This window comes from Ahaetulla prasina, chromosome 2 (assembly GCF_028640845.1).
Source record: "Ahaetulla prasina isolate Xishuangbanna chromosome 2, ASM2864084v1, whole genome shotgun sequence".
In the NCBI taxonomy this organism is placed as follows: domain Eukaryota; kingdom Metazoa; phylum Chordata; class Lepidosauria; order Squamata; family Colubridae; genus Ahaetulla; species Ahaetulla prasina.
This window is the reverse complement of record NC_080540.1, coordinates 9,900,010-9,926,932: the sequence shown is the minus strand read 5'-3', so window position 1 is coordinate 9,926,932 and position 26,923 is coordinate 9,900,010. Positions and strand designations below refer to the sequence as shown.

At 40.7% G+C, this 26,923-nt stretch overlaps 1 protein-coding gene across 1 annotated transcript in view; it reads left to right on the top strand.

The window, feature by feature from the left end:
* The window catches only part of LOC131190349 (zinc finger protein 345-like), a 31,663-nt gene extending 10,643 nt beyond the window's left edge, over window positions 1-21,020 (top strand). The window contains exon 3 of the mRNA XM_058167670.1: window positions 18,887-21,020. Within this exon, the coding sequence (XP_058023653.1) occupies window positions 18,887-19,896 (1,010 nt within the window). The 3' untranslated portion in view covers window positions 19,897-21,020. The remainder of the gene's footprint in view (window positions 1-18,886) is intronic.
* Window positions 21,021-26,923: the final 5,903 nt, after the last annotated feature.

The window sequence follows — 26,923 nt, the reverse complement described above, 5'->3', positions numbered from 1 at the left end:
TTCTCTTTAATTTTAGGTTGCTTCTCTCTTTGTTCAGTTTTCATCCATTGCTTCTTGTTTTCCCTTCTGCTTCTTTGGAAAATACATTACCCCCCCCTTCTTTGTGGCAGCCCCTTAAAAGCCTGTTGCCTATCACACTCTTGGGCAAAGCATGTGAGCCATTTCCTCCTTTTAGTGGTCCATGAAAGTACATCTATAGTATGTAGATAATAAAGTCAAAAAAAGGTGGACAAGATATTTACAGAACTGTAGATATGTTGAGGCTGGGTGTGACAAGAAATGGCTGGGAGGGGAGGGGCCAGGTGAGGCACCCCTTGACGTGAGTGACATTGAGTTGGCCATGCCCATCCAGTCCCACCTAGCCACACCCACCAAGTCACATGACCACTAAACAAGCCATGCCCACAGAACCAGTAGGGAAAAATTTTGAATTTCACCACTGTTAATACCCACCCTTGTTCTAAAGTTAGATCAAAAAGTGTGAGCGTACTGTAAAAAGTAATCACTAATACCACCCCGAGAATGAAATATTTTGGGGAATATTAAAAAGAGGCAGAATATTATATTTCCCCAAAGAAGAAATGGGAAAAAAAATCTTAACAAAGGCACAAAGCAGCCCCAACAACTTCCAGCAGATGCCTGAAGTCTTTAGAGGATATTTCGTGCCCATAAAGATATCCAGGCCAGCTGATTCACAAACAAAACACCTTCAACTCCAATTGATGGGATTAAAGTTGCACAATCCTGAGAACAGTTCATACTTCAAAGCACAGAAACCTATAAAGATCCATGCGCACATTCAGCCATTTTGTCAGCTTTCCCAGAACTACATGCTGTTGTTGGTTCTGCTCATCAATAAACAGAATCCTTTTCAATCAGCCTCCATTTGATTTCCAGTGTCCTTCTCCCGGCTTGGAACTGGAGCAGATTTTTCTTCCAACACTACCCACATATATGTGTATATGTATTATCTCTCTCCAGGACTTATCAATATCTTTGATGATACATAATTCTACCAGTGAAAAGGGGGAATTGATTGTTTTTTGAGCACATGTTGAAAAATGAAAATTCTTGAAACAGAAGAAAGCTAGGAAATGGATCCTCCTACTCAGCACAAGGCATTCTCCATAGGATTTTGAAGAGACCCTGTAGGTCTATGGTGGCCAAAAATCAGAAGGCATCGAATTGCTCCTTTGCAGACTAAGAAATTTTGTGAAAAGGCTTGCAGGAGCTGCGCCTTTTGATGCAATGTGTTAGAAAAGGCTCTATCAGACTCCTGACATACTGTATAAGGTTAGATATTGAGGAAATGGCAGCATCTCCAGCCAAAAATTGCATGAGTGAAGGATGGTGGCCTTGTAGTCCAATGACATCTGCAGGTCTACTGTGCCCCTCTTCAACATCAATGCATTCCTAATTTTCACCTATTGTTGCTGTGGATTAGCACATGCAAATTTCTTTCACTACTGCTGTGATTTTCAGTCTCTATTTTTTTTAAATCTGGGTCTTGTTTTTCATCTTTTGACTTTTTGGGGGGGTGATATAGATAAGCCTCAGGGAGGCCTAGCTGGAGGATTTGGCGTTGCTTGGCGGCCTCCAATTCCCCCCCTCTTGCAGCAGCTTCAGCGAAGGGATTAAACAGAGAGCTTTCCTTTTGCGCCTAAAGAGAAAGGGGAAAAGGGGTTTGGGAGTCCAGTTTCTGCCCCCTCCCATTCCTTTTCTAGGTTATGCCAGGTTATGCTGCAGAGATCCTCTCGCAGGGAGAGGCAAATAAATTTATAATCAGTAGCCTACATGGCTTGACCAAAACAGATCATATCAAACAAACTGTCAGGGTTCCAAGTAATATACCCAGAATGAACAAAATTCTGAGACAGGTAGAATCCTCAAAGAATAGTTTTATTGGATATGTCCTATTGGCACAGGCTATTGAAAACTGACGCTAAACATTCCCAAGGTTTTCACCTAATTAAAAGTAAAAGTTTTGTCACTTTCTCAACACAGTTACATGGTCTAATCGGGATACAGTCCAGTCTCCTCCTCCTGAGCATCTGATGGAATGTCCTTGGTTCCCAAGAGAAAGTATTTTGTTTTGGCTACACTACCCCAGCTATCTCTAGTCCCCCCTCCCTATCCCTCAGCTCCAGTTGTGGCAGCACTGAAGCCTTGGTCAGGTCAGCTTGAGGGTTGACAGGTGGAGCCCCCTCAATTGAAAAGGACTTCCTGCAAAGAGAGGAAACCACACAGAGGTTAGTCAACATTCAAGAAACTGCTGTAAACTCTGCTGTAATAAAAGTTTGTTTGGGGGGGGCTGATGTCGCGGCAGTACGGTAATGACTTAGTCGGGCCCCTAGGGAGCTGAAAGTCACCCCGGAGATAAAGTAGAGGGGACACTCCATGGATCGTGAGGAGGAAAGCAACCCTTTGCAGATCCAAAGGAAGTCCTCAAACTGCCAGGAGAAGATGATGGCCATTATGTCCAGAACAAGCTGGGACAGCCCGACCGAAGAAGGGATTGAAGATTGAGCAGCAGCCTGAACAATCTGGACAAGATTTTCTTTTTTATAACCTCTGGGTGGAATTTTCCCCAATAATTTTTCTTTTGAGAGTGTGACTAAAAGGAGGAGGCAGCGTGTTCCATTTCCCACTCCCCAAAGTTTAGCGGCAACTAAGATTTTGTGCCTTTGACAGATCCAGAAAAAGCCTTTTCTCATTTAAAAAATTAGAGGCGCAGGTCAAAAATTTTGGAAAGCCTGGACTGGTTCTCTCGGGATTTTTTTCTACATTAAAAAAAATGAACTGATTTTATGATTATTACATTTGGATGGACTTTAAAAAGTCCCCCCCCCTTTTTTTTGTCTCTTCAAAATAAATACCATAGTAAAAATGGAAAACTTAAGTAAGCATGACACCTAATGGTTGGAGAGGATACTGCAAGTGGATTGAAGAAGTCTGTTATGACTAGGGTGGTTATTTTTGAAAAGGAGTTTGAAACAAAACAGCACCTGCAGATTGATCACTTTGAAAGTTGGGAGATACAGAGTGAAAATGTGGAAGGGCTTTGGACTATTGTGGATTACAAATTGAGCTAGTAAAGTGAAGAAGAGAAACAGCTTGGGTTTGTTTTGAGACCAAGTGAATGATTTTCTCTTGTTTCTCTTTTTTATTTTTTTCCTCTTTTTTCCTTTTTTTAATTTTTACAGTTCCTGGAATGGCTGGCTATATCAAACTGTGGTTTTTTGTGTTTTTTCACATTTTAACGTTTTGGGATTGTAAATATATTCAGTAGTGAATTGAGATCTATAAAGTCTTGGGGAATTGGTGGGCCTTGTGGATTACAAATATTTACTACTGAGAGAAGAAGGAAGCAGTAGTGAACTTTGAACAGTGAACTGAGAGTTGCAATGTCCTGGGGTATCGATGGGCTTTGTGGATTACAAATACTAGTTACTGAGAGAAAAAGAAAGGAAAATAATTATCTGTAAAGAAATATTTTACACTACTACAGGATTAATTTTTGGACTGATTTGATGAATTATAAAAATTGTAAGATTGTGATACTGGTGGGAAATTGGAAGAGAAAAGAGTGTTCTTTCCTTGGTTTAAAATGGGGGGGGGTTAGAAGTTGGTTGGGAGCTAGATTATTGTGTTGTATTTTGCCAAATTAAGGTCCCAACTAACCTGGTTAATAGACATAAGTAGACACAAGCAGAAATGGCAAGCAATCCAAATTTAAGCAAATTAGGAAAGAAAACAACATCTGCACTATCATCTACAACATCAGCAGCAGCATTAAGTCCCTCAAGTCAAAGATCGATTGAGAGCATGAGCATTACAAGCAGAGAAATCAAATTTCAAAAGATGTGATGACAATATTCCAGTCTTTACAGGAGGCGATAACAAAGAATCATAATGAGGTGAAGAGTAAGTTGGGAGAGCTTAAAGAAACAATACACAATATGAATAGAAAATAGGGAATTTCCAACAGATGATAGAAAAAAATGAACAAAGGATCCAGGTAATAGAAGAAAAATCTGAACAAGCCGAGAAAAAAAATGTAGGATATGAAGCAAAAGCTTACACAGGAAAATAAAGAGTTGGAGGAAAATGTGATTTTGTTGCAAATGGAAAAAGCTGCTTATTTCCTGAGATTCCAAAACAATAGAAGAGGAAAAAGTAGAAGACCTATCTGATATAACAGAATTGCTGACGAATGCTTTACAAATTACAAAACAGGAAATGCAAGCAGAGATTGATGAAATATTTTGAATACACACAACCTACGCGAGAAGACATACCCTCCCAAGAGAAGTACAGTACAATATATGTGGTACCTTGCTGAATAGTAGTACCCATGAGAGGGATCTTGGAGTCCTAGTGGACAACCATTTAGATATGAGCCAGCAGTGTACAGCAGCTGCCAAAAAAGCCAACACAGTTCTGGGCTGCATAAACAGAGGGATAGAATCAAGATCATGTGAAGTGTTAATACCACTTTATAATGCCTCGGTAAGGCCACACATGGAATATTGCATTCAGTTTTGGTTGCCACGATGTAAAAAATACGTTGAGACTCTAGAAAGAGTGCAGAGAAGAGCAACAAAGATGATTATAGGACTGGAGGCTAAAACATGAAGAACGGTTGCAGGAACTGGGTATGCCTAGTTTAATGAAAAGAAGGACCAGGGGAGACATGATAGCAGTGTTCCAATATTTCAGGGGTTGCCACAAAGAAGAGGGAGTCAAGCTATTCTCCAAAGCACCTGAGGGTAGAACAAGAAGCAATAGGTGGAAACTAATCAAGGAGAGAAGCAACTTAGAACTAAGGAGAAATTTCCTGAAAGTTAAAACAATTAATCAGTGGAACAACTTGCCTCCAGAAGTTGTGAATGCTCCAACACTGAAAGTTTTAAAGAAGGGATTGGATAACCATTTGTCTGAAGTGGTGTAGGGTTTCCTGCCTAAGCAGGGGGTTGGACCAGAAGACTTCCAAGGTCCCTTCCAACTCTATTATTCTATTTTAACATGGACCAATCAGGATACAGTCCAGTTGCTAGGTAATCTCAGTCCCCTCCTTTCGAGCATCTGATGGAATGTCCTTGGTTCCAAGAGAAAGTATTTTGTTTTGGCTACAGTACCCCAGCTATCTCTACTCCCCCCTCCCTATCCCTAAGCTCCAGTTGTGGCAGCATTGAAGCCTCAAAATGGCCTTGGTCAGGTCAGATTCAGAGTTGACACAAACCTTATTTTCATTCTTTGACAAAGTGAGTAAATTAGTGGACCAGAGAAATGCTGTGGACATCGTATACTTAGATTTCAGGAAAGTGTGCTGCCCCCACTCACCCACATGTCAGGGTTGGTGTAGAGAGTTTTATTCAGTCTGTTCTATTTCAGGTTTTCAGCTAACCCCCAGTTGCAAGCTTAGCACAGTAATTGGCTCATGACCAAGTAGATAACCAAAAGCAAAACAAATGTACAGCCAAACCAAAAACAGTCTTGGAAATAAAGGTTTTGCCTGGGTAGGTTCCCAAAACAAACAGCCAAAAATCCACTCCAAGGTTAAGGGCCTCTACTGAGGTTTGTCAACAAGTCCGGTGGTCCAGGTTTCAGGGCTTGCCAAGCCAAGAGTTCAGGTCGTCATTTTCAGCAAAGCCAGCCCTGAACAAGCTGCAGACTAACCTTCCAGGCAATGGCCAATTAGTCCACCTGACAACCGGCTGCTCCCAACACGAACATAAACATTCTCTGCAACTGATTAAATCCATGCGCTTCAGAGTCCTGGAAACAGAAACAACCATATGGCCACGACCCACAATGTTGCTTCCAGCAATACATAACATACATAACATCAGAGTTGGAAGGGACCTTGGAGGCCTTCTAGTCCAACCTCCTGCCCAGGCAGGAAACCCTACACCATCTCAGTCAGATGGTTATCCAACATTTTCTTAAAAATTTCCAGTGTTGGAGCATTCACAACTTCTGAAGGCAAGTCGTTCCACTTATTAATTGTTCTAACTGTCAGGAAATTTCTCCTTAGTTCTAAGTTGCTTCTTTCTTTGATCAGTTTCCACCCATTGCTTCTTGTTCTACCCTCAGGTGCTTTGGTGAACAGCCTGACTCCCTCTTCTTTGTGGCAGCCCCTGAGATATTGGAACACAGCTATCATGTCTCCCCTAGTCCTTCTTTTTGTTAAATTAGACATGCCCAGTTCCTGCAACCGTTCTTCATATGTTTTATCCTCTAGTCCCCTAATCATCTTTGTTGCTCTTCTCTGCACTCTTTCTAGAGTCTCAACATCTTTTTTACATCGTGGCGACCAAAACTGGATGCAATATTCCAAGTGTGGCCTTACCAAGGCATTATAAAGTGGTACTAGCACTTCACGTGATCTTGATTCTATCCCTCTGTTTATGCAGCCCAGAACTGTGTTGGCTTTTTTAACAGCTGCTGCACACTGCTGGCTCATATCTAGATGGTTATCCACTAGGACTCCAAGATCCCTCTCACAGGTACTACTATTGAGCAAGGTACCACATATACGGTACTGGTGCATTTTGTTTTTTTGGCCTAAATGTAGAACCTTACTTCCCTCTGAATGCTTCCCTCTGCCTGCTGTACTAAACAGCCCTTCCCAATGCAGCCCATTAAGATGGGCGGGGCCTTTTCACCATCAATCTGGCAGATCTCCGCCTCTCTGCCCTGCGTACTCTAGCATCTACCAAGGCTGGTAACTCCTCCCTCTCTTCCCCATTGGTCAGTGAGCTCTCCCCACCCAAGGCAGTTCAGGGTCAGCAATACCAGATGTGCCAGGAATGTTCTCATTCTCCCTCGAGGCCTCTAAGTAAGACATTACAGACAACATTTAATAAAGTAGATCACAACATACTTCTTGGCAAGCTAGAAAAATATGGGATAGACAGCAGCACTACAAGATGGGTTTCTAACTGGCTGACAAATTGTACTCAGTGTGTAGTCCTCAATGGAACTACACCCACATGGACAAAAGTAAGCAGTGGGGTACCCTCAGATTGCATTTTAGGCCCAGTACTCATTAAGATCTTCATAAAAAATCTAGAGGGGATAGAAGGGGAACTCATCAAATTTACAGATGACATGGAGAAACCGGAAGCGTCGTGGCGAGACTGGCTGGAAAAATAGTGGGCTCTGATGAGGTCCGTGAAATTCCATCCAAACTGCTGTCGGGGGGTGGTGGTGGTGGTTCAGAATGGAATCATCCTGTAGGGATGGTGAAGAAGGAGAGACATCTCTGACAACCAAGAGGGACAGGCAAGTTCCTCGGAAGGTCAGAGACAGCTCTTTGGACTGGCGGCTTGGGTGGTGGCCATTGGAAAATGACCGCTCTGAAGCTGGGGCAACTGGACTAAGTTTTTGAGCAGGAGGTGTTTGAACAGAGTGTTGGTACTGGGCCAACTCACAGGTAAAACTTCAAATTGGAATAATAAAAGGTGTCCCGGAGCTTAAATGAGTGGCTAATTGGCATTTGGGAATTTCTATGGAGGGAAAAGAACAAAGAAGAGGCTAAAATATCAAAGCCCAATAAGGTTTTTGCATCTATAATATACTTTGGAGGAATTAAAAATAATAAAAGAAAAGAACCCAAGGAAAAGTATTTTCTATGTGGATTTAAAGTATTTTTGAAAGTTTTGACATTTAGTTGGTTTAAGAATATTGTACATTTAAGAGAGACATCTGCTGGTGGAAAAAGAGTACTATAATACTTGCTGGAAGATAGAAGAGAAAATAAACTGTGACCTTGACTACTAAAACATAACTTGGAAGCAGAACTTTTAAGGAGTATTTGTCTTTCTACATTTTTATTTTTGATCTTCAACAGCTGTAGAAGATAACAAATTTTCAACGTGAGGTGGACTGGATAAATATTTGAACTGGATATTGTTTGAAAACAAAAAGAGACTATATGGATTTTAAGTTTTAATTAAATGTTAACCTTTAACAATCTGCCAAATTGAAAATATGGAATCTTTGATGTGTGAGGAATTTATTGAGATGTTTAAAAATATGTGTGATTCACTAAAGGGTAATAAAAAGTCAGTTTTGTTGAAATACACAGAACAGGAAATAGGGGAGAAGGTGGTGAAAGAAAGCATAAATGAGGAGCAAGAAAACAATATTGAAGAAAAAGGAACTGAATGCAAAAAGTAGTTAGATGATTTCACTGGGATTTACAGTGGCAAAAAAAGAGTGGACAGGGGAATATCCCCCAAAAAAGAATCTATCAAAGGGTAAAGAGGGAAATAGTGGGGATTAGGAGAACGCTTGGGGAAAACTACCCGAGTAATATATCTAAAAGTGAGAAAAAGGATTCAGAAGAAGAAATATAATAAAAAGAAAGAAAGAAAAGAAGTTAAGAGAATGGGATAAAAAGAGAAAATTATCAAGAAGTGGAATTTTGGAGAGACCAAAAGAAAATGGTTAAGGAAGGGAAGATTTGTGGAAAGGAAGAACGGAAATAAGATATATATTAGTAGATTTAAGGGAATTGCATTAATATTGTTAATTGTGGACGGTCAACTAAGAAAGAGTTTTTATATAAGATTTGAAGATGGTGATGTATATTATTTATAGTAAAACAATAGCAGGTGAAATGCTATTTCATAGTAAAACAGAATAGCAGTAAAACAGAATATAGTAAATCAGAATAGCAGTGAAATGGCAATTTGGTTCGATTTTGAAGACAATTTAAATTAAGGTGAAATGTTAAAAAGTGTGAGGGGGATTATGAGAAATATAGTAATGGAGAAATAAGACAATTAAATGATGTAATTGTAAGAGATTAGGAATTAAGGGCGGAGAGCGATATTGTTTATATATTAAGAAGAAATTAAGATAAAATAAAAAAGTATGGAAAAAGAATATGGCTGAAATTGGAAACATGTAAAATGGACTTGGGGAAAAAAAGAACAATATGACAGAAACTGAAATAATAAGATATGGTGATAAAGGATTAATTTGTGATAAAGGATTATATAAAAGAGATGAATATGGAAAAAATAGGAAGATTGGAATAGATTATAAAGATTAATATGTATAAGATGTACAAAATGTGACCCGCTCAACACTCTGTTCATAAAATACGTAAGATAAAAGAAAAATTCTAATAAAACTTGTTTATAAAAAAAATTGCAGACGACACTAGTTGGCAGGAATTGCCAAAACTCCAGCCAAAATAACCAATACAATCCTAGTCTGCACTAATAGAGATAGATAGAATTAAGATCACGTGAAGTTATAGTACTGCTTTACAAAGCGATATTAAGATCAAATCATATTTGGAATACTGCATCCAATTCTAGTCATCACAATATTAAAAAATATTGAGTCTCTGGAAAGAGAAGAGAAGAGAAGAGCAACAAAGATGATTAGGGGGCTGGAAGCTAAAACATACGAAGAACGGTTACAATAATTGGGTACGTCTAGTTTAATGAAAAGAAAGACAAGGGGCGGCACGATAGCAGTGTTCCAATATTTGAGTGGTTGCCACAAAGAGGAGGGGGTCAACTTATTTTCCAAAGCACCAGGAGGCAAAACAAGAAACAATGAATTGAAATTAATGAAGGAGAGAAGCAACCAGGAATTAAGGAGAGCGATATTGTTTATATATTAAGAAGAAATTAAGATAAAATAAAAAAGTATGGAAAAAGAAATTGGAAACATGTAATGGCTGAAATTGGAAACATGTAAAATGGACTTGGAAAAAAAAGAACAATATGACAGAAACTGAAATAATAAGATATGGTGATAAAGGATTAATTTGTGATAAAGGATTATATAAAAGAGATGAATATGGAAAAAATAGGAAGATTGGAATAGATTATAAAGATTAATATGTATAAGATGTACAAAATGTGACCCGCTCAACACTCTGTTCATAAAATATGTAAGATAAAAGAAAAATTCTAATAAAACTTGTTTATAAAAAAAATTGCAGACGACACTAGTTGGCAGGAATTGCCAAAACTCCAGCCAAAATAACCAATACAATCCTAGTCTGCACTAATAGAGATAGATAGAATTAAGATCACGTGAAGTTATAGTACTGCTTTACAAAGCGGTATTAAGTTCAAATCATATTTGGAATACTGCATCCAATTCTAGTCATCACAATATTAAAAAATATTGAGTCTCTGGAAAGAGAAGAGAAGAGAAGAGCAACAAAGATGATTAGGGGGCTGGAAGCTAAAACATACGAAGAACGGTTACAATAATTGGGTACGTCTAGTTTAATGAAAAGAAAGACAAGGGGAGGCACGATAGCAGTGTTCCAATATTTGAGTGGTTGCCACAAAGAGGAGGGGGTCAACTTATTTTCCAAAGCACCAGGAGGCAAAACAAGAAACAATGAATTGAAATTAATGAAGGAGAGAAGCAACCAGGAATTAAGGAGAAATTTCCTAAAAGAACAATTAATCAGTGGAACAGTTTGCCTTCAGAGCTTGTGGGTGCTTCATCACTGGAGGTTTTTAAGAAGAGACTGGACAGTCAGTTGTCTGAAATGATATAGGGTCTCCTGCTTGAGCAGAGGGCTAGACTCAACCTCCAAGGTCCTGTCCAGATATATTCTAAATGATTGGTTGGTTGGTTGGTTGGTCTTGAAAGCTGCAGCCTTGAATTTGCTGTTGGAACAGCAGGAACAGGTCAATGGGTATATTTTGTGGGGAGGAAGATGATCCAGTTTGGTGTAGTGGTGAAGGCACCAGGTTAGAGACAGAGAAATGCTCAATTCCAGTCCCACTTGAAGAGCAAAACTTTGGCCAGTCCTTTCAGGCCTAGGAAGCAGGAAAGGGGGGGGGAAACCCTTCCAAAAACCCTTGCTAAGGAAACTGCAAGGCCAGGCATCAAGACTGATCTAAAGGCACCAAATACGAAGCTAAGTAGCATCACATTTCACTATTTCACTTGGCTCAGTTGCAAAGGTCGGTTGCTAGGAATTGAAAAAGACCTGTTGCCATGTAATCAGTGAAAAGATCTTCTGATGAGGAGGCATGGTCAGCATCGCCATGGGACGGCGTGCCCTGGTGCTCTGGGCAAAATGCCAAAATTCCAGTCATTTTGGGGGTCCTTTATGGACCATAGCTGTCTGGAGGGACAGCGAAGAAAGGAGGCACCAGCCAGTGCAAACAGGGAAATTACAAATTCCCTGGAGCGCCGGCATTGGCATTTGACCCAGCGATGAGGAAAGGCAGCCATTAGTGCTGTCCCGGTGTCTGGAAGCCGTACGGGTCTGGATGGGGAGAAACAGGCTCAAACTCAATCCCTCCAAGAAGGAGTGGCTGTGGATGCCGGCACCCCAGTACAGTCAGTTGCAGCTGCAGCTGACTGTTGTGGGCGAGTTATTGGCCCCGATGGAAAGGGTGCGCAACTTGGGTGTTCTCCTGGATGGACGGCTGTCCTTCGAAGATCATTTGGCGGCCGTCTCCAGGAGGGCTTTTTACCAGGTCCACCTGGTTCGCCAGTTGCGCCCCTTCCTAGACCGGGGTGCCCTATGCACAGTCACTCATGCGCTCGTCACATCTCGCTTGGATTACTGCAATGCTCTCTACATGGGGCTCCCCTTGAAGAGCATCTGGAGGCTTCAGTTGGTTCAGAATGCAGCTGCGCGGGTGATAGACGGAGCCCCTCGTGGCTCCCATGTGACACCACTCCTGCGCAGACTGCACTGGCTACCTGTGGTCTTCCGGGTGCGCTTCAAGGTTTTGGTTACCATCTTTAAAGCGCTCCATGGCATAGGGCCGGGTTATTTACAGGACTGCCTACTGCCACCGACTGCCTCCCACTGACCCGTACGCTCTCACAGAGAGAGACTCCTTAGGGTACTGTCCGCCAGGCAGTGCCGACTGGCGACACCCAGAGGAAGGGCTTTCTCTGTGGGGGCCCCCACCCTCTGGAACGAGCTTCCCCCAGGACTTCGCCAACTTCCTGACCTTCGAACCTTCCGCCGCGAGCTTAAGACACATCTATTTATTTGTGCGGGGCTGGCCTAGAGTTTAGTTTTAAAGTTAGTTTTAAATGGGGTTTTGTATTATTTTAACGATAGTTTTAAATTCGGCCTAATGTAATAAGTTTTTAAAATGTTGTTTTAACTTGTATTTATTCTTATGTTTTATAAGGCTGTGAACCGCCCTGAGTCCTTCGGGAGATAGGGCGGTATAAAAATTTGAATAATAAAATAAATAAATAAATTAGAAGCTTTCAAAGTCGGGGCAGCCACACAAAAGAATTGAGCAGGAGCGGTGATTTGAATGGATTATTGTTACCAGATGAGTGATTGGCTAACTCACAGGTAAGAAGAAAAAAATCTTTAAAGCTGAAAAGACTAACTTGAAATTAGCAGCTAATTGGCATGTGGAAATTCAAAGTGAAGGGAAACAAAAAGCAAAGAGGAACTCTAAGACTAAAGCCCTAAACGAAATAACTTTCCATCTGGATTTAAAGTTGGGTTTGGAAGAAAAATACAAAAAGAAGAAAATTGAGGGAAAGCATCTTTTACTAACAAAAGGGCTTAATCGAGGAAGACAGAGTAACTATTTTTGTGGATTAACAAACAACATTTTGTTGCCCTGGATTTGTGTATTGGAGAGAAATATCAGCTGGAGGAGAGGAAAAAAAAACATTGCATTGCATAGGCTTTCATGGGAAAAACTGGAGAAGTGATTGTTTAAACAGCTGCATTATAACATCAAAAAGGACTAGGAAGATTAAAGATTTGAATTTGAATAGCTTAAAGAAACATCTGAACTGAAAAGGAAAAAAAAGACAATATTTGGACTTGAATATATATAAGTTAAAATAATAAATTTAAAATTCCTTTTTCCTTAAATTGAGAATATGGAGAGCTGGAAGGATGAGTATGAGGAGCTAAGGGAGATGCTTCAAATGGTGAGAGAATCGTTTAAGGGAAACAAGGATGCAGAGATGTGGTTAAAAAGTAAAAAAAAAGATGAAGAAATTATGAGGAAGAGACGAGGAACAAGAATACACTGCTGAAAAAGAAATAATTGAAGATAAAAACATAATTACACTGGGATTGACAGTGATGGAATAGAAATGGAGAGGGGGAGGATATTTCAAAAAAGAAAACAAAAAAGGAAATGGGAAAAGATTGAGGGGAAAAATTAAAAGGGTAAAAAAAATAGATGATTACACTGGGATTGGCAGTGACAGACTAAAGAGAAGAGGAGGAAACGGGGAAAGATTGAGGGGGAAAACTAAAAGTAAAAATTAGAGAAAGGAGATGGAAAGGAAGAAAGAAGAAAGAGAAAAGAAGATAAGAGAAAGGGAGAAAAATAGTAAGAAATGGGATTTTGGAGAGACTGAAGGAAAATGGTTAGAAGTAGAAAAATGAGTAGCAGAAAAGAAATTAAAATAGTTGTAGAAATTTTAGGTAAGATGTAATTTAGAAGAAATATATAGATTATTGTAAAATGGAAGTAAAAAAGGTTGAAATGAAGTGAACGTAAGAAATAAAAAAAGAAGAAATATGCTGTTAAATGCAAAATGGAGAAGTAGATGAAATGTGAAAGATATAATGGGATATATGTTTTATTGTTTGAGAATGTATGGAATGTGAGAGAATTATAGTGGATGGTAAAGAAATATAAAGATAGAAAAGAATAAATAAATTGATTGAAATTAAGATATAAAAATGAGAAGAAATAAAAAGGTTGAAATGAAGTGAACGTAAGAAATAAAAAAAGAAGAAATATGCTGTTAAATGCAAAATGGAGAAGTAGATGAAATGTGAAAGATATAATGGGATATATGTTTTATTGTTTGAGAATGTATGGAATGTGAGAGAATTATAGTGGATGGTAAAGAAATGTAAAGATAGAAAAGAATAAATAAATTGATTGAAATTAAGATATAAAAATGAGAAGAAATAAAAAAGAAGTATAAATATAAGTATTGTTTAAGAAAAATAGTCTAGCAGATGAGATATGAAAGACAGTATGGTGTATAAGTGAAAATAATTGAAACTGAGATGTAAAATGGAATAAAATTGAATTGTTAGTAAATGATGTATCCTATTGGAAGAGAAAAATAATTATTGAATTGTGAATAAGAATTTAAAGAAAATAAGAGATGGAAGGTTGTACTAATTAAAAGGTTGTAAGATAAAAATGGAATACGATGAAGACAATGTTAATAATTAAAACATATGAGGGGAATGCTGAGAAATATACTTAATAAATGGGAAAATTGGGGTTGTCTGGACACCATTGTTAAAAATATTGAAATGAAAATGAATACAACAATAGAGAGAGATAGGAAGGAGGAGAGAGAAACGGAAAGAGGGAAGGAGGGAGAGAGAAAGAAGAAAGGGAAGGGAAATAAGAGTAGGAGAGAAAGTTAGATAGGGTGGAAGAAGAGAGGAAGGGGAGAAAGGAAGGGGAAGTAGAGAAGGAATAGGAGAGGAGAGAAGAAAGTAGGAAGGATAAAAGAAGGGAGGGAGAGGAATGAGAAGAAGAAAGATTGCTGTAAAATGGAAAAGCTGAAATGGAAGAAACCCAACCCTGAATATGTTTGAATATATCAGGATAAAAATTGAAATACCGAAAAAATAATAAAAGAGAATAAATATTAGTAAAAATGGAGAAATTAGAACTGGGGGGCGAAGGAAGATGTGATTTATATGATTGAGCATGGAAATATTAAGACACGATTAAAATATGGAAATAGAATACTTTGGTAGAAATTGAAATAAAGTGAAATGAATTTGGATAAGTTAAATTGTATAAAATATGATATGGCCAAATACTCTGTTCATAAACTATGTATGTGTGTAGGAGGGGAATTAAAAAATCAATAAAAACTTGTTTAAAAAAAAAGAAAAGAAAAGATCTTCCAAACGCCTTGGTAGAGACTGGGCAAGCGTGTTTTTCCACCTCTTGTTACTAGATGGCGGTCTGGCAACACTGGGCCTAGAAAACCATCCACACTTTAGTGCCATTTGGGCTTGAATTTAAAAAAAAGGAGTTTTTAAACCATTGAGTATGCATAGCTAGAAAGGATGGGAGGAGAGGAGAAGCGCAGAGGAACTTCCTCTTCCGGATGACTGCATGGGAGGAAGGTGGTGTGCAGAGCGGCTTTTCTGCTCTTCCCAGGGTCGAAGCAGCAGCTGGCAAGTGAGTTGAGGGCAGCAGGTGGGAGGAGAGTCCGGGAGCAAGTCGGGCTGTTCGGTTCCCTCCACGGCCTGGAAGCAGAGAAGCAACCGGGCTGAAGCAGGTCAGCTGCTGCTGCTGCTGCAGGTTCCTTCCCTCCCCAAATGGAAGCCCACTGGGGCTGCAGGCTGTGAAACTGGTGGGTGGAATTTTCTGCTGGTGGGAAGATTGAAAAAGTCTCTTTAAAGTTTAAGTTTGATTCTTTGGGAATGGCTTCCCTCCAGAGGTTGTGGCTGCTCCGTCACTGGAGGGTTTTAAGAGGAGATTGGACAGCCATTTGTTCTGGATGGAATAGGGTCTCCTGCCTGAACAGGGGTTGGACTAGAAGACCTCCAAGGGCCCCCCAACTCAATTATTCTGTTATGGACCTGATGTTTTCCATGCAACAAGATCGGATTTATGTGCCTCTGGTCTTTTTTGGGTTGTTGTTGTTTTGTTCTACTTCAATTTCTAGCTTAACAAGCACAATGTTTCCAGTTGGTGCCCCCATCCGTGTATTCACCAGGTTCAATTGTACTTAACCCAGCACTTTTTTAAAAAATGGCTATTGAACATTTTGACTGTTTAGTTGCACTTATTTATGTATAAAATGTATTGGCCACCAATCTTAGCATGACATCCCAGGGCTGGGAAGTGGCTCACCAGGCTAATGTAGCCTGTTATTAACACACAGCTGCCTGCAATTACAATTACTGCAGGCTCGAGTCCCACCAGGCCCAAGGTTGACTCAGCCTTCCATCCTTTATAAGTTAGGTAAAATGAGGACCCAGATTGTTGGGGGGGCAATAAGTTGACTTTGTATATAAATATACAAATAGGATGAGACTATTGCCTTACACAATGTAAGCTGCCCTGAGTCTTCGGAGAAGGGCGGGATATAAATTCAAATAAAAAAAAAATAACAGTGGGCGGCTTAGAAAAAAAATATATGCACATTAAAACACATTAAAAGAACAGATGTAAGTTGGCACTGTCATGTGACATCATGCTTCATGATCTGGCCGCTTAGCGACACAGATGCCAGTCTCAATTGCCATCAGTAAGTGAGGACTACTTGAATTGGGATGTCACCAAAGGGATTGTGGAAGATATTTTCTGCCCTTACCTGGAGCTCAGGATTTCCATGGGTTCCTTCAAATCTTGCAGAGTTTTTTGGCATCATTTCATCAGATAAACCCTGACATCTATAAAGTTAGTGTCATGCAGATTGACAGGTGTGGCTCAATAAAAGACAGAGTCCAAGTGTGTTTGTTGATAAGCCAATTCATTATTCATCTAAGAAGGAAGGAACCCTGAGCATAGTGCAAGGCAGATATTTATACATTTCTTTGCTTTCACTTTAGGCTAGCTGTTAAATTTTCAGCCTCAAGCCTGTTGTGGCCTGAACTTCAGCCTTGCCATTTCAACATATGAGCAATCATCAAATTCGTGATTAACAGAAGGTTAATCTGATATATTTTTAGAGATTTTTCAGGCTTGAAAGACATGGATTTTCTCCATATTGTAGGTGTGTGTATTTTTATTTTTGAGTGTATTTATCTAAAAATGTATAATCTATCCCCAGGACTTCCAGACATACAGTCATGTGAAAAAAAAAGTACACTCTCCTTGACTTCAATGATTTTACATATCAGGACATAGTAAAAATCAATTGGTCCTTAGAAGTTCTTAAAAGTTGGTAAATACAACCAAAGAGGAACAACAACACATGACATATTACATCAGGTCATCATTTAGTTGATAAAAAGAAAGCCAAAACAGAGAAGTCATATGTGAAAAAACATATGATTCAATAATTTGTAGAACTACCTTTAGCAGCAACAACTAGAAGTAATTCTTTTCTGTGTGACTTTATCAGTCCCTTGCAGTGTTGTGGAGGAATTTTGGCCCTCTCTTCTTTACAACATTGCTTCAGTTCATTGTGGGTGTTTTTTATGCACAACTCTCTTGAGGTCCCACCAATCAGGTTGAGGTCTGGACTTTGACTGCCATAGCAACACCTTGATTATCTTCTTTTCCAGCCATTCTTTTATAGATTTGCTGATGTGTTTTTGCGACCATTGTCCTGTTACATAATCCTATGTCAGCCAAGCTTTAGCTATTGGTCAGATGGCCTCTGGCCCAATTGCATTATGACCAACCATCCCTACTTTGGTCTGTTCTGTGCAAATGACAGTGTTCCAGAAGTCCTGTGATTTGTTCAGATGCAACTTTGCAAACCTCAGCCGTGCTGCTATGACCTTTTTAGAGACTAGGGTTGCTCCTCAACCCTTCCAAACAAACCATACTTCTTCAGTCTTTTTCTAATTGCACTGTCATGAATCTTAACATTTAAGATGCTAACTGAAGCCTGTAGAATCTGAGATATAACTCTTTGGGTTTTTTTTGCAATTTCTCTGGCCATTACATCATCTGACCTTGGGCTGAATTTTCTTGGATGTCCACTCCTGGGAAGATTGGCAACTGTCTGGAATGTTTCCCACTTGTGAATAATCTTCCTCATTGTAGAATGATGGATTTTAAATTGTTTGGAAATGGTCTTTTAAACCTTCCCAAATTGATGGGCAGCAACAATTTCTTTTCTAAGATCATTGCTGATATCTTTATTCTTTGGCATTGCGTTAACACCCACCTCAATGCTGGAGGCCAGCAAACTCCTACAACTTTGGCTTTTATAAATGTAGTTATACTTGCTGAGGATCAACTGATCGAGGGCATTTTATTAGTAGTACTTGGCTGCTACTTCACCCCTTTGTACTATGGAAGCAGTGAAAAATTGCCTAATGGTGAGAACCATTAACCAGCGGAACATCCTGCCTTCAGAAGTTGTGGAGCTCCATCACTTGAGGATTTTCAGAAGAGACGAAACAGTCACTTGTCTGAAATGGTTTAGGGTCTCCTGCTTGAGCAGGGGTTGGATTAGAGGACCTCCAAGGTCCCTTCCAATTCTGTTATTCTCTTCTGTTCTGTTGCAATGATATTTATGATACCCTGTTAAGTAAAGCCATAGAAATGAAAGAGGGTGTAGTTTCTTTTTCACTGATCTGTAGTTGAAAACAACCCTCTGCACTGCTTAGAATTTGTGATTGACCCAGTCAACAATTGAATTTCATCATTGAATGGATATTTGAACTTGGATCTGGGTAGTCTTCCATGTGTCAAATGAATCATGAGCTTATTGTGGCATGTTTGCTTTTTCATTGTAATGTAAACTTTTTTCTTTTTTTTCTCATCTTCTGCAACCATTCAGATACACTTTTATTTGAATCTTATAGACAAAGAGGACGGCAATAAGAGCACTCTGGACAACTGAGGATAACAAGCAACACTGAACAGCAAAGCAAGTCAGTCCAGAAATCAAAATATTTTCCATTTCCTTCAGAAAGCCACACAATTCTTCACCTTCCTCAGCAGGTGAGAGAGAAACGAGAGAAAATCGAGAGAGGTTTCTAGCTGGGAAAAGTAGAGTATGCGAAACTCAAGCATACATTACATGAAAAGTCAAGGGAGATTATTTTTCCATAAAAAAGAGGGGAAATATCTGGAAGTCAGTGGGGAAGAAAATGTCAATTGGAAAGCCATGTAGGGCAGACAGTGATGTAGGGCTCACTCTGGGAGGAAGAAAATTACCACTAAATCAAAGCATCATTAAACAAGGAATCATCCATATTTTTAGTATTATTAATTGTGGAAAAGCTCCATAGACATTCCTGTTGTAGGAAACATACAATTTGCAAATCACAGCTCATTATGCCTAAGAGGATCCAGACTGGAGAAAAGTCATACAAATATTCTGAATGTGGCAAAACCTCTGGTCAGAACAACTCCATTGTGGTCCATGGAAGAACTCACACAGGAGAGAAAGCCTACAAGTGCTCCCAATGCAGTAAATGCTTTAGCAAGCATGGCAACGTGGACTCACACTAAGGAGAAACCATTTGAATGTCCTGATTGTAGGAAATGCTACATTAACAATTCCAGCCTAGTTCAACATCAGAGGATTCATACAGGAGTGAAACCCTATGAATGTCCTGATTGTGGGAAAAGTTTCTATCAGAATTTTAGCCTTGTGATACACCAGAGGACTCACACAGGAGAGAAACCATATGAGTGTCCTGTTTGTGGGAAAAGTTTCAGTAAGAATTCCAGCCTCGTGATACACCAGAGGACTCACACGGGAGAGAAACCGTATGAGTGTCCTGTTTGTGGGAAAAGTTTCAGTAAGAATTCCAGTCTCGTGACACACCAGAGGATTCATACAGGAGAGAAACCGTTTGAATGTCCTGACTGTGGGAAAAGTTTCAGTGATAATTCCAACCTGGTGAAACACCAGAGGACTCACACAGGAGAGAAACCCTTTGAATGTCCTGATTGTGAGAAATGTTTCAGTGATAATTCCAGCCTGGTTAAACACCAGAGGATTCACACAGGAGAGAAACCATTTGAATGTCCTGTTTGTGGGAAAAGTTTCAGTCATAATTCCACCCTGGTTGAACACCAGAGGACTCATACAGGAGAGAAACCCTTTGAATGTCTTGACTGTGGGAAAAGTTTCAGTCAGAGTTCCACCCTGGTGACACACCAGAGGACTCACAGAGGAGAGAAACCATATGAGTGTCCAGACTGTGGGAAAGATCTCAGTACTAGATCTAGCCTTCTAAATCATGTGCTTATACACACGAGAGAAACCATTTAAGTGCCCAGAGTGTGGACGGTTTTTCAGGGAACATTCTACCCTTATTGCACACAAGAAAATGGTGGATAGATGTGAGGGGGAAAATTGTACAGTAGATAATGTTTAATTTCTAAAACAGTGTTGCATAAGAATCTTGAATAGCTTTTGAGAAAGGCAAAGTGTCAGAATTTCTGTAAACTGAAGACGTTTCCTGTTCTTTCACTTTTCTCTCAGAGTTCCTTAATGTTTTTTTCAAAAATTTATCCTTCAAATATAGGGAGGAACATTATTTATAGCAGTGAAAGTGACATTTTAGCTATGCAGATGAATGATCCTGATTTTTCTGGGATTGGAAGACACTAAAGAATTCCAAGATTTATTTCCCCAAAACCATTCAAAAAGATAAGTAACATTTTTTTTAGTAGGTCTCATTACACGAAGGACACCCAACAACCAGAACCAAGCCAGGTGTGTGTGTGGAGAAACCAAGAGGCTCTTGGCCTGATCTTTAGTCCAAGTGATTTCAAATTTAAACATATGGAAAATTTCTAAAATTTAAAACAGTAAAAATATATTTAATCAATTTTCCTCTTTTTCTTTCCTTGGTGTCACATTTTAGTGTACCATCTTTAATGTGTCTCATCTTATTATAGTTAGGAGTTGGAAATGCTTGCAATGTTCCCAAAACCTCTGAATCTCTTACAGGGCTATATTCATAAAAAAAATGCTACCGGTTTCTCCAAACCAGTATTTCCGACGATCAGCTGTGCCATGCAATTTATATTCCTTCGAAAACAGGAAATCCTGCTTTCTAGCAAATATAAATCACGCAGCACAGCTGTTCCCTCCCCCTCGCTGTTCTACTTACCTTCTTAAGCCTCCTTTTTCCGCACTGCACAGTAGCGCCTGCACTGTGCCTGCGTGCAAAGCGTGCATTTGATGCACACCGCGCATGCACTATACATGTGTATGCATTGCGTGTTTGCCGTGCACCATGCATGCTGCAAAGCAAACCGATGGCAAACCTCGGAGGATTTCACTATATATATATATATCTATATGTAGGTCTTTGGCTGTTCGGGTTTTCTCCCGTGTAAAATTAGAAGTGTCTTGGCGACGTTTCGACGAAGTCTCATTCGTCATCTTCAGGCTTCAGCTTCGTGCTTCTTCGTGCACGAAGCTGAAGCCTGAAGATGACGAATGAGACTTCGTCGAAACATCGCCAAGACACTTCTAATTTTACATGGGAGAAAACCCGAACAACCAAAGACCTACATACAAACACCCGTGAAAACCTCAGAAAACAAATATATCTATATCTATCTATCTATCTATCTATCTATCTATCTATCTATCTATCTATCTATCTATCTATCTATCTATCTATCTATCTATATGTTTTCGAAGGTTTTCACGGGTATATGTATGCAGGTTTTGGTATATTTGGGTCTTTTCCCGTGTAAGATTGAAAGTATTTAGGCAACGTTTTGATGAGATCTCACTCATCATCTTCAGGCTGGAGTTTTTTTGGCTTTGTTCTTTTTTCCCCCCCCTCACATAAGAACAAAGCCAAAAAGAAACTACAGCCTGAAAATGATGAGTGAGATCTCATTGAAACGTCTAAATACTTTCAATCTTACATGGGAAAAGACCCGAACATACCAAAACCTGCATATCTATGTCTGTCTGTCTGTCTGTCTGTCTGTCTGTCTGTCTGTCTGTCTGTCTGTCTATCTATCTATCTATCTATCTATCTATCTATGTCTTGGCATATTCGGGTCTTTTCTCGTGTAAGGTTGAAAGTAATTTGGCAACGTTGGAGATTTCGCATGGTATTTCTAGAAAACCAAGGAGTCTATGAAATACCAAGCAAAATCTGCCCAGCCACATACATTGGACAAAGTAATTGGAGAATAAATGCACGCATTGCAGAACACAAGAACGCAGTCAGAAAAGAAGAAAAAGCCTCCTCCCTTTTCCAGCACCTTAAAACCACAGGACATGATATTGATTTTGAACGAACCAAATTAAACTCCAAAACTGAACACTATAACAAGAGAATAATTATGGAAGACATCGAAATAGAGAAACCTCCACAACATGAACAAACGGGACGACACCTCCTGCCTACCAGACATCTGGAAACTAGCCTTAGTCAACAAACGAGTCCCAGCCACGAAAATTGACACCGGACGCAGGATAACACGCAACGCCACCACCAATCAAGATGCAACCACGCAGCCAACCGACCCGCTCACAGCAACAATCCCCATCTCCTCACCAGTATTTATAGAGTGACGGCAGCTCCAACCACGCTTTGCTTGCACAAGCATGAAGCAGGAAGCACTGGCCTGAGGATGATGAGTGAGATCTTGTCGAAACGTCGCCAATATACTCTCAACCTTATACAGGAAAAGACCCAAATATGCCAAGATCTACATACCTATACCCGTGAAAACCTATGAAAACATATATGTGTATGTATGTATGTATGTATGTGTGTAGTATATATACTGTATATATGTATGTGTGTGTGTGTGTGTATAGTATTTTATGTATAATTTTCTTTTAACAACCTTGCTTATTTTGTGGACAATGTATTGACTAGGTTTTTATGCAATAATAATACAATTAAATATACAAAATCATAATCTTTCAACTTCTAATCTTGACAGACATATTGTAATTGTAATAAATTCAATTATTTATCTTCATACAATGTATTTGTTGTCCGCTGTTGTATTGCCACTAATTAAATATATTGAAAGTTACTTCGTATTCCACCATAATTTCAATATCCAAATTATCTCAGAGTGCCAATAGGGCCAATTATTAATAAGGTTTGTTCAGTCTCAATGTTATGTCTCCAAGTCCCCTAAATTCATAGTCCTTAAATGCAATCAGCTTCAATATATTTTTTACACACTATTATTAATAATACAATCAAATATATTTAATCATAGTCTTACACCTTCTATCCTTAATGTTTATAGTTATAAAAATTATATTGTATTTCAATATGCATACAGCTATTTCCAGAGGTGGGCTTCAGCCGGTTTGGACCGGTTTAATAATAATAATAACCTTTATTGTCACTGCACAACAAATGTACAATGAGATTGGTGGAGCTCCCTCAGTGCACCCCACCAACGCAATACAACTCACAGTGGAAACAGAAAATCCCTAATCCAATAAATCATATTAACAAACACCCAGTCCTATTGCACCAATGTGAACATGTTACACGTTGCTCTGGCCCTGCAAGTCCATCGTACTACGTAGTTATGATTTTATTTCACACTCAGGAGTCTGACAGCTTATTGTGCGGCTGGCTATTTTTCTATATCTCCTTTCAGATGGGAGGAGGGTAAAGAAGTGCTGACCAGGGTGTGAGTTGTCCCTGAGGATTTTCCTCACTCTTCTAAGGCAGCGAGTCCTAGAAATCTCATCTAGTGATATCAGAGGACAGCCCATGATGTTTTGTGCTGTGCTCACCACCCTCTGTAATGTTTTTCTATCCGCGGCCGTTAGGCCGGCATGCCATACTGTGATGCAATAAGTGAGAATGCTTTCTATTGTGGACTGGTAAAAGGAGGTCATCAGTTGTTGTTCCACCCTGTTTTTATGCAAGACCCTAAGGAAATGGAGTCTCTGTTGGGCCTTCCTGGCCACCTGAATCATATTGTCTTTCCAGGTGAGGTCTTCGCTGAGATGGACTCCCAGGAATTTAAAGGAGGAGACTCTCTTTACACAGCTCGCCTCAGTGTAAAGTGGGGCAGGTTCCTCTCTCTTCCTCCGGAAGTCCAACACCATCTCCTTGGTCTTGCTGATATTCAGGTACAGGTTGTTTTTAGGCACCATGTGGATAGTTTTTGAACCTCCCCCTGTACAGTTTCGTCTCCACTTGTAATAAGATCCAGTACGGTGGTGTCATCTGTGAACTTAATGATCACAGTGGGTGAGTCAGATGATACACAATCATGTGTGTACAGTGAATACAGATAGGGACTGAGCACACAGCCCTGTGGGGAGCCTGTGCTAAGATTCAGGGGGGTGGATATGACAGACCCAACCCTCACTGTTTGTGGCCGGTCCCTCAGAAAGCCTTTGATCCAGTCACAGATGGAAGAGAGAAAACCCAAGTCAGCCAGCTTTTCTATAAGGATGCTCAGCAGAATGGTGTTGAAGGCCGAGCTATAGTCTATGAAAAGCATCCTGACATAGTTCCTGGGTTTCTCCAGATACAGAATGTAAAGCAGTAGCTATGGCATTGTCTGTTAACCTATTCCCCCTGTAGGCAAACTGATATTTGTCAAAGTCCGGTGGGAGGCATGTCCTAAGAGACCCAATCTCTCAAAGAGAACCAATCTCTCAAAGCATTTCATCACTACAGAGGTTAGTGCAATAGGTCTGTAGCAGTGGTGGGATTCAGCCAGTTCGCACCACTTCGGGAGAACCGGTTGTTAACTTTCTGAACAGTTTGGCAAACTGGTTGTTGGAAGAAATCATTAGGACAGAGAACCGGTTGTTAAATTACTTGAATCCCACCACTGGTCTGTCGTCATTTAGGCAGTTAATTGCTGTTTTCTTTGGGACTGGGACAATAGTGGCTGCTTTCAAGCATGACGGAACACAGGCCGTTTGCAGGGAGATGTTAAAAATCCTTGTCAGGACCCCTGCTAATTGATCGGCACAATTCTTTACCACTATCCCCAGCACCCCATCTGGGCCTGGAGCTTTGCAAGGATTCACAGCCTTCAATACAGCTCTCACTTGTTCGTAGAGCGTGAGTGGCTGGGAATCAGAAGGCCGTCGGGCAGCGGCTACGGGATCTGGTCTTTTCACCCTGTGAAAAGTGAAGGTGGTCAACTCCACCAATGAGGCATCAGTGTTGACCGTGTTCCTCGTATTGCCCTTACAGTTAAGTTAAATGCTGCAGTCCCTGCCACATGTGCTTCGGGTTATCTGCCAGATAGTTCTCTACCTTATGTTTGTGTTGTTGTTTAGCCATCTTAATGCCTCTTCTAAAGTTTGCCCTGGCCTCTCTGTATATATCACTGCCCCCTGCCTTAAACGCAGAATCTCAGCTCTCAGAAGTGTCTGTACCTCGGCAGTCATCCAGGGTTTACAATTCCCATAGATTTTGATGCACTTATCCATTGTTAAGCTGTCAGTGCATGCTTTGATGTAAGAGAGTACGGCGTCAGTGTATTCATGCAGTTAGTGATGTTCAAATACACTCCACTCAGTAGTTTCAAAACAGTCCTGCAGCTGACTGAGAGTGCCCTCTGGCCAGGTTTTAACCATTTTCATGGCTGGCTGAGTTCTTTTCCTGAGAGGGACATACTTCAGGCATAACAGGAGTAAAATATGATCGGATGTACCCAGGTGGGGGAGGGGATTGCTCTATATACTTGTTTCAGGTTAGAATATGTACCAGTGGTGAAATCCAGCTCTTTTTACTACTGGTTCTGTGGGCGTGGCATGGTGGGCATAGTGTGACTTGGTGGGCGTGGCAGGGGAAGGATACTGCAAATATCTCAATTCCCATCTCACTCCAGGGGAAGGATACTGCAAAATCTCCATTCCCACCCCACTCCAGAAGGATACTGCAAAATCTCCATTCCCACCCCACTCCAGGGGAAGGATCCTGCAAAATCCCCCTTCCCTCCCCACTCCTGGGGGAAGGATATTGCAAAAACCTCCATTCCCACCCCACTCTGGAGCCTGCCAGAAGTAGTATTTGCCGGTTCTCCGAACTACTCAAAATTTCCGCTACCGGTTCACCAGAACCTGCTAGATTTCATTCCTGGTACACATGGTCTAAAGTGTTCTTCCCTCTGGTGGTGAACTGCACATACTGCACAAACTTAGGGAGAACTGTCTTTAGACATGCTTGATTGAAGTCCCCAGCCACGATAAAAGCGCCCTCTGGATGAGTTTGCTGCTGCCTGGAGATGACGTCATATAGCTTAGAAAGTGCCATGCTGACATTGGCATCAGGTGGAATATAAACAGCTATAATGATTATCACAATGATTTCTCTAGGCAGATAAAATGGCCTACATGTGACAGTCATCAGTTCCACATCTGGGGAGCAATACGTATAAGCTACTCTGTGGTTAACACACCAGTTACTGTGTTGTGTCCCACTCCTCCGCTGACGGCCGGGTCAGGGAAATCCGAATCAGGCTTGCCCCTGCAGCTCTGCCCAAAGTCCTAGCAAAGTTCTCAGAGTAGGCAGGAGACCAGAAAGTGACTTCAGCAAGATAAGTTCGACTTTGCCTGACTCAGAGACTGCCAGAAAGCAGATCCTTTATATAGGCCATGGGGTGTGGCTCCATGACTCAGCACTCATTAAGGCCTGCCCCTCCCTTCTGTTGCCTCCGCCTATCCAGTCTTCTGATGCGAGGGTCACTCCAATCAGCAGCTGTTGGAAATAAACCTTCCTCAGGCTCACATGCTGTGGAGGAGGGGGAGGGGTCTAGCTGCTCCGTTTGCCTGGGCATGGAGCCAGGGCTGGGGCCGGGGGGTGCTCCCTCCTCTGCAGCCTGCTTGGGCATGGAGCCAGGGCTGGGACCGGGAGGTGCCCCCTCCTCTTCAGCTTGTCTGGGCATGGAGCCAGGACTGGGGCCGGGAGGCATACATTCCTCCGTGTTCGGGAGCAAATAAGAAGGCCCCGGCTGCTGTGAGAGCGGACAAGACACAACATACTATGTATATAGATACAAAGACCTCCTTCCTTGCTCTTACCAGAGGCAACATTTCTATCACGATAAGTGATATGGCTTGTCAACCCCACTGCCGCATCGGGTACAAATGGATGTAGCCAGGTCTCTATTACAACCATCACACAGCTTTCATGGAGAAGCCTGTTTGCTGCCATCTGCAGCTCTAATTCGTCAATTTTATGGATAAGAGATCTGGCATTCATCAAAAAGACACTAGTCTGTGTGACTGCTTTTGAAGCCGAGCCAGCGGACTGGCTCTACAGCCGCGCTTTTGTTTCTGCTCCTTTCGCTTTCGTCTGTGCCTCCCTGACCCGACA